Source organism: Physella acuta, unplaced genomic scaffold, assembly GCF_028476545.2.
Source record: "Physella acuta isolate Inbredline_101_S28 unplaced genomic scaffold, ASM2847654v3 ptg000853l, whole genome shotgun sequence".
Taxonomy (NCBI): Eukaryota; Metazoa; Mollusca; class Gastropoda; family Physidae; genus Physella; species Physella acuta.
Genome location: NW_026732370.1, coordinates 1,636 through 10,475, shown reverse-complemented (window position 1 = coordinate 10,475; position 8,840 = coordinate 1,636). Strand labels below are relative to the sequence as shown.

Sequence of the window (8,840 nt, the reverse complement as noted above, 5' to 3'; positions counted from 1 at the left end):
TCCCTCTCTCTCTCTCTCTCCCTCTCTCTTTCTCTCTCTCTCTCTCTCTCCAGCCGATCAAATACTATTTCTCTCTCTCTCTCTCTCTCTTTCACACACACACACACACACAGACAGACAGACACACAGACATACGGACAAGATTGCAAAATTATGTTTTTCCGTATCAGTGAGGTGTAAAACGTCGAGATTTGTTATAATCTCGATTTTTTTTTTCACGATTACAAGACTTTCTCTATACTTCGTATATACGAGAAAGAAATGAACCAAGTCATGTATTTTACTGTATAGGGCCTTGTAAAAACAGACTTGCATGAAGTTATCTGCGTTGCATCGTACACAAAGTTTGCACATTCGATTTAAAAATGGGAATCCCCAAACCAAAACGATTTTGCCCTTTAGAAATACGTTTCACAAGAGAAAAGGTTACGTGGTTAAAAATTCAATCACGATGCAAGGTTAAGTTGAAACGATATATTTACAAGTAGCTCGAAAAACATCAGGTATGCCTATTTACACACATTCAAAGCCCATGCATGTGAACATGGGTAGAGAGGACTGAAATTCAAAATATAATCTCAAATAACGGTAAATTACTTTTGATATGTGTCCGTAGAATGGGTGTTCTAACCGTTTTCCTACTTACACTCAAGGTACACCCTTCTGCCTACATAAAATGGATTATTTGATAGGTACATTAAGTTGTTTTTTTTTTATTTTGCACAGTGCAATTAAAATTAATAATACTACGAAAACCTAAGTGTTTGGTTTTAGTCGGGCTTGAATAAAGATTGAATGTATTTCACGTTTTCAGTATTTTCAGTAATTAAACACAATTTTTTTTAAAAGGCAAAAACAATTTGTTTTTCACGTGGTTACGGAGACATAAACGAAGACATCATGATATGCGATATGATAGGCTAGCATAAATTTTATCACACAAAATGTAAAAAATATTGCAGAACTAGGTCATGTGATTTAAAATAACATAATTTTATTTTTGTAAAATAATATCTATGAAATTGGGCTGTCTGAATATCGGTCAAGGAGTAAAACCTGTAGAGAAAATCAATGTTTGTCTTACGAAACTGAAACCTCAGTGGCTTGATAAAGTATTTTTAAGTTCTCCGGATTTGCAACTTCATTAACATTGATTCTAAAAATATTGAATTTTAAAATTATTTTCAGGCTTAAGTTTTTATTTTTACGGTCATTTTTATGTCAGCAACAATGATCGAAGGAGTCTCGTCAGAGGGGTAATGTCTATTAACAAAATAAATCATAGCGACAGATAAGTAATTGGTGAGTAACTTAAAAAAAAACAGAGCTTGAAAGATAAGAGCCAGTGTTTCTTCCAGCCTTTTATCTCCGGGAGGGCACTTAAAATTTACGGAAGGGGGGGAGGGGGGAGCCGGACACTGTTAACAGTATATTCTCTATATAAGTTCCATTTCGTTCGGGGCGGGGGGGGACTCTCTTTGAAGAGGTGCCTGGAATATACTCTGATAAGGGCGCGTATCTTGTTGCCGCATTATACCTTATAGTTGGTTAATGAAGTACATGAATGTTGCGATCATTCTCATCGTTAAACTGTTGATTAAACCTACCTTGTTGTGGTAGGTGTCTGTATAAAACTGCCTGATTCATTTTACATTATATACTGCTAGATGTGGGATATAGATTATGAGTGAAGCTATAAAAATTATTTGATCAGCTAAGTGTTTTTAAAATCCTTATAAAGTCGTGAAAGTAAAGGAACGAAGACAAAAACACTCTGTACTCCGTTTCAATAAAAGAGTCGTTAGTAATTTATTTTTTAATACATGGCATGCCGTTTTGGAAATTCTAAACGTCTGACTTTAAAATAAACGCTTTTGAATTTTAATTATGCAGTAGTTAAGTTATCACATATTTTCAAAGCTCAACATAGATCGTGTGAGATTGATCTTTCATTGCTAATCCCTTGGTCTATTAATTGAGTAAGTTGTCAGAAAAGTTGTTGTCGATTCAATAACAATATATTAGCTTTGTCGAATTCAGGCTAATTATTACTCGACTGATCCAGCAATTATATTTTCCAAATCAGTTGATTTGTAGAAATTCTCTGTGTAGGAAGTTTTGTATTATGTCAGAAACGCATGTTCTATTTACACGATAATTTTTAAAAACATTTTTAAAATAAAAAATACATTAGAAATTTCAATATATTTTAAAAGACTTTATAGTTTTTAAACATTGAAATTGCTTGTTTTTAGCATTTGCATCCAAGACGTGGGAGGATGGATGTTACCAATGTTTTGTTGATGCTCTTTCTGTGCAATGTTGGCCTCTCTGGTTAGTACCAATATTTTGGTGGTTTGATCACAATAACTAATGTTATATGATAATACTGTTTTGTATAGTGATTATTAATACATCTATACATTATACGTTATACGCTATATGTTTCACGCTTTACGTTAGACCAGGGGTCGGCAACCTGCGGCTCGCGAGCCGCATGCGGCTCTTTTGATATCAAGCTGCGGCTCTCCAGCTCCTTGAACAAATAATAATAATCTTAATAAAAAAATAAAATATTTAAAATTTTAAAAATGTTAGTGGCTCTTTAAAACCAGGGAAATTTTGAAAATTGTAACTTTTGGCTCTTCCGCTTCAAAAGGTTGCCGACCCCTGTTTTAGACGCATTTGTTGTATATCTACTAACATTAAGTATTGCAATATACAACGGCTGCTGGTGTATTTGTTTTTCAACTTGATAATGCAAGAAAACCTACCAAACTATTTTTTTGTTTAGAGCCTCTGCTCTATATAATTTTTACAATAACAAATAATAACTTACAGTTGTATTTATGAGTAAGCGGTCAACCTAAGGTGCAGGAATTTGAAATTAATTTAAAGTTAAGCAATGAATCATCTCCCCTTTGGAAATCCAAATACCAAAATTGTATTCAAGGGAAATAACTTTTAGTAGAATAGCTAAGTGAACCAAGTGTAACTAAGACATGCTGGAAAAACACAATAAAATGCTTTAAATTTGAGTACCTAATAAGTATAACAAATCTTTTACGTTAATTATGTAACCGTGTGAAAAAAAAATTATTTTATTAGTTGACTACTTAACTGTAGGTTTTTTTTTAAAGTCTTAACACGGTAGCTATATTATAACATACTTTTAGTCAATTTTGATGACATTCAATTTACCGCATACATTAAATTCATGAAATTATGTCAAATTTTGGATCCCCTAATTAAAGGGGCGCGTAACTGTTTAAGACAGGGGTCGGCAACCTGCGGTCTCGCGAGCCGCATGCGGCTCTTTTGATGTCAATATGCGGCTCTTCAGCTCCATGCACAAATATTAATAATTATATTAAATTATTTTTACAACTCATAAAAATATTAGTCTGCAATACTCGGTAATCAAAGATTTTGATCTAATAACAATGTAAAGTTTCTAATTTCGAGCATAGCTTGCTAAACAACTTTAATATGTTTTGTGCGAAACATGTGTATGTTTTTATATGAATAAACATTATTTCATATTTTAAGCTATTTATTTTAAATGTATGTATATATATATATATATATATATATATATATATATATATATATATATATATATATATATATATACATTTAAAATAAATAGCTTAAAATATGAAATTATATATATATATATATATATATATATATATATATATATATATATATATATATATATATATATATATATATATATATATATATATATATATATATATACATTTAAAATAAATAGCTTAAAATATGAAATTATATATATATATATATATATATATATATATATATATATATATATATATATATATATATATATATATATATATATATATATATATATATATATATATATATATATATATATATATATATATATATATATATATATATATATATATATGCCTATATATATATATATATATATATATATATATATATATATATATATATATATAATATAATATTGAAATGAAAATGTTTGTGGCTCTTTAAAAACTGTGAAATGTGGTAAATTGTAACTTTTGGCTCTTCCGTCACAAAAGGTTGCCGAGCCCTGCGTTAGACAGATAAAGATGTAGATGTAGAGCGAGTAAACGTAGACCTACGTATAGAAATATACCGGCAAACAGTTTAGACATAAGAAATTTGACACTGGATACAGCATACTAGTCATTAGACCTCAAGCGTTAGACCTCATATCTTAAAACGCAGACCTCGGTATATTAGACGTATGCGTAAGATTAGACTTAGGCAAATATATGTAGATTGTTGACGTAGACGCATTTAGTTATAAGAAGAAATGTTGAATTATTACCTACACGTCAGCATCTTGTGATTGGCACCCCGTGTGTGATTATCTTAGTACATGAGTTCCGCTATTTGATCGTCCTGTATAGTGGGTAATATTTGATTCAACTACGTAGGGGTACTATTATATTCAGCGGTACCCTTAGGCGCCCAGCGACGCCTCTGGCATCTAATTGTTTTTGTCATCTAAATGTTAAACAACTATCGAAAAAATAACAGACTTCTAAAAATACCGATGTGTATGGCATCGATGAGATCATCTAATAAAGTTGGCTTAATTTGGTGTGTATAAATAAATCTATGACATTAATGAGATCATCTAATAATGTTGGTTTAATTTGGTGTGTATGACTAAATCTATGACATTAATGAGATCATCTAGTAATGTTGGTTTAATTTGGTGTGTATGACTAAATCTATGACATTAATGAGATCATCTAACAATGTTGGTTTAATTTGGTGTGTATGACTAAATCTATGACATTAATGAGATCATCTAATAATGTTTGTTTAATTTGGTGTGTATGACTAAATCTATGACATTAATGAGATCATCTAATAATGTTGGTTTAATTTGGTGTGTATGACTAAATCTATGACATTAATGAGATCATCTAATAATGTTGGTTTAATTTGGTGTGTATGACTAAATCTATGACATTAATGAGATCATCTAATAATGTTGGTTTAATTTGGTGTGTATGACTAAATCTATGACATTAATGAGATCATCTAATAATGTTGGTTTAATTTGGTGTGTATGACTAAATCAATGACATTAATGAGATCATCTAATAATGTTGGTTTAATTTGGTGTGTATGACTAAATATGTGGCTTTGATGACATCATCTAATAATGGTGGCTTAATTAGCCAACGAGAAACTGACACGCTAGAAGTTTATATAGCATTTTAACAATATGACGTATCTACCCCATTTCAAATTATTTCCCTTATATTTTTTAATAGAAAGTCTTCAAATGCCAAAATTTGAAGCAAAAATAGATGGTTGGGAAAGAGAATGTGAAGCTCCGCATTGCCGCTACACCGGAAAGATTATTGGAAGTGTGACATCGGAAGGATTTTTTCCAGAACCGGAGATATGTGTGTTTATAATCGTAGAAACCTATTATGAAGAAGAGCAGCGTTTTCATTTTGTAAGGATAAATATTAAAATGCATTTATATTATTAACATGTAATTGTTGTATGTAAACGGGAGCACGGTGTTCGTGAATAGTGGCTTAAAAGTAGGCCTATTTGTGTCTTGGTAGTGAATGGTATGGGTGTAAGGTGTAGATCAGTGGTTCCCAAACTTTTTCGAGTGACGACCCCCTTTAACAAAAAGCAAGTGACCCGCGTTACCCATGGAATTAAAAAGTCGAAATTAATATTAATAAGGTAATTTTTTATAGATTTTCTTGTAGACTTTTAAAATGAATAATTATTGAAAACTGTTTTAATACGATGAGTAATATTTCATGCTATTAACTAGCCTCAAGATTCGCGGTTTGGTTTTTGTTAACGCCAATCTCATGTCATTCTCAATATGTAATTTGAAATTAATTTCTATGTTTTGTTTTTAATTGGAAAAGTATTGAAAATCTGTTAGATATGTAGACACAAAAGGACCTAAAACTCGAAAGGCAATCAATTTCACATTTGGGTATGAATGGTGCGTACTACACCAAAATTGTGTGAGCAGTTTTTCATCTGACGCGGAATCATTCCGCAAATTTAAGAATTCATCTTGAAATTAATCGGGAATGTTGGAAACATCAAAGGATGCAGAGAATGAGTGCAGTTTCTTCTTCTTTAAGCTCAGGGAAAATAACGCCGCGATTCGTTTTCTAGAGATTTAAGATGCCCAGAAATCTCCTGTTTAATTTTTTATTTATCTCACAATCAGATTCATCTACCACACTTCAGATGGAAATATATCTAAGATTTATTTTTCTTCGCCAATTTTGCAGCTCTGATATAAATACCCAGAGATTATCATGTATGTTGATGTTCGAATATATCTGCTAGGTATGATACTCTCTCCAACCACACCATTTCGATAAAGTATATCAAAAGGTCTTGTTTCCCTTGCACTTCCGAGAACAACTTAATTTCACCTTTCAATTAAAAAAAACACGATTCACAACATTTCCTTTTGACAGCCAGCGTACTGCAGTGTAGAAAAGCAAAGCCTCGTGATCTTTATTCATGTCTTGGAACAGTTCTTTAAGCAGACAAATGTTTAGGGCTACAGATTTAATATAATTTACTTTTATTAGCAATGGAGTCGGAAGAGTCTTGCTGGAGAGGGGGTACCGGTGGATTCCCCTTAGTTAGGGAGCTAAATCTTTTACTGTTTTCTGAAAGCCCGAATTTGACCCAAACATAAATGGCGCACCATCCGTACAAACCCCACAGTCGTTTTCCCATTTTTATCTTCCAGTTTAAAAAAAAAACATATATTCTCTCCATAATATCTTCACAAAATAGCAAATCTTTTTTGGTATCATCTGAATGAATACATTTCACAAAGACAAGCAACTGCGAACACGAACAAATGTCTGTTGATTCATCAACTTGAAAAGCGAACAATGGTGAAATCTAAATTTCATTCAAAATAAATTTGTTCTTAACATCTACGGACATGTCTGCTATGAGCCGCTGAATAGTATTATCAGGCAGAGCTATTTTTTGCATCTTTACTGCACTGGAATCGCCGAGAATTAATTTCACCATCTACCTACAACATGCAGGGGCTGATGAGATTTTCTCCTATTGTGTTGTTTTTGGTTTTGTCTCTGACGTTTGCAACTAGCTTCATGCCGACGAAAGAACTCCATATCTTTTTGGTGTGTTCCGAATGACTCGTCTCAAAATGACGTTTAATTAAGTTTTGGAGGTTTCATAGACTTATGACTGAGAACAACTTTGTACAGTACACATTGTTTTTCTATATTTCATTTCCCTTTATGTTAGTTAAGCCGAATTTCAGATATTCTTCTAAATATTTGGTGTTTTTTTTTAAATTGCTAGGGTTTAGTCTACCAGTTCGCGACCACCCCTCCCCAGAAAGCCCTTTGCGACCCCCTGGGGGTCGCGACCCCCAGTTTGGGAACCAAGGTCTAGATGCATAAAGAGAGTTGATGTTTGTGTAAATAGATTGTTGGGTATTATTGTCGGATGTTAGGTATACAAGGTTGAATACAAGCAGGGTATTTGTGTTTGATGTACTGCACAAAAGGTTTTAATAATGGAATGTGTAGATGTCAGATGTAGGGTACAGAAAGTTATATAATACAGATATTGATTTCAGGTTATAGATGGTACATATATTAATTTTACGCTAGAGGTGGGGCAGGTATTTATGTAGAATTATCATTGTATTTTAAATTTTCTTTTTTAGATGTGTTCAGTCGCTCCATTGTTCCCCTGCACGCCATGTTATATAAGCAATACAGCTTGCAACTGCACCGGTGAAAATCCTATGGGTTTTTCCTTTTACCCCTTTCGAGGCGCCGTATACAGGGTAGCAGTGGAAGGACAACTAACCACAGTAGGAGAATGGCCGATGATTTTACCTCGTCCTCCAATTAACCTCTCCTATTGGGCAATCAGTAATGTGTTCGATACCTCAACCAAACCAGGTAATTATAACTATTTTTTTCAATTTTTTGGCCCCTCCTTATGCAGCGGTTTCGTTCACACTTTCTAGATACGTTCCTTTTCGATGAAAACATAAGTCCATTTATTTTTTAAATTTTTAAATTAATTTGACGTTTAATTAATCGTTAAAAGTTTACTAAACGGTTTCGGATCTAAGGGGAGATAACGAAAATAAAGCACTCAATAGAATACTATATTCAATAAGAGAACGGGTGATAAGTAGCTAGAATGTTTACAATTGTAGAGCCGGTCGATCTAATTAAGGCTTTTATGGGCAGATAATTAAGTTTTCAAGCTGTTTTAAACTAAGCGGAAATTTCATAATTTAGAACTTGCTGTCGTCTGTTAAATATAGTCACGGACGGCTGCTTTCACAGGGCAGATAATCATATGGTCTTTTAGATATCGCGAGCTACTGAGAGTGTTTTAAAGCAAATATTTTTAGTTGTGTCGATTTCACAAATTTGGAATCACAAAAAGAAGAAAATAAAACAAATATTTAAAAAAACCTTTATAGCTTTAAAATGCTCTAAAAATAAGAAAATAAAAGATTTGCATGCTCATGAGATCTTTTACATATTTAAGCAACAAAAACTTTCATAAAAGAAAGTAAATTAGTTATATTTTCTTATTTTTCAATGCATTTAAAAGCGTGTTGCTATAAAAAAAAATGAAATTTGGTTTATTCAATTTAAAAAAAGAAAAAGATTTTTAAAACTACCAAGTTAAAATATTTTTTGTCAAATCATATAAGCATGGCTAATTCATATGCTTTAGGAATATAATTGAATTTTAAATATTTATTTAGCCCGTGATGGCCCTTGTGAGTT

General features: G+C 32.0%; 1 protein-coding gene across 6 annotated transcripts; it reads left to right on the top strand.

Annotated features, from left to right (window-relative positions):
• Positions 1-406: 406 nt before the first annotated feature.
• On the top strand, positions 407-7,982 carry LOC131952115 (uncharacterized; the record flags this gene model as incomplete). Of its 6 annotated transcripts, none has more annotated exon segments than XM_059314635.1 (5): positions 407-503; positions 1,189-1,302; positions 2,256-2,334; positions 5,316-5,503; positions 7,751-7,982. In XM_059314635.1, coding segments are annotated over 3 exon segments (475 nt in total), but the record flags the coding sequence as incomplete, so codon positions are not given.
• Positions 7,983-8,840: the final 858 nt, after the last annotated feature.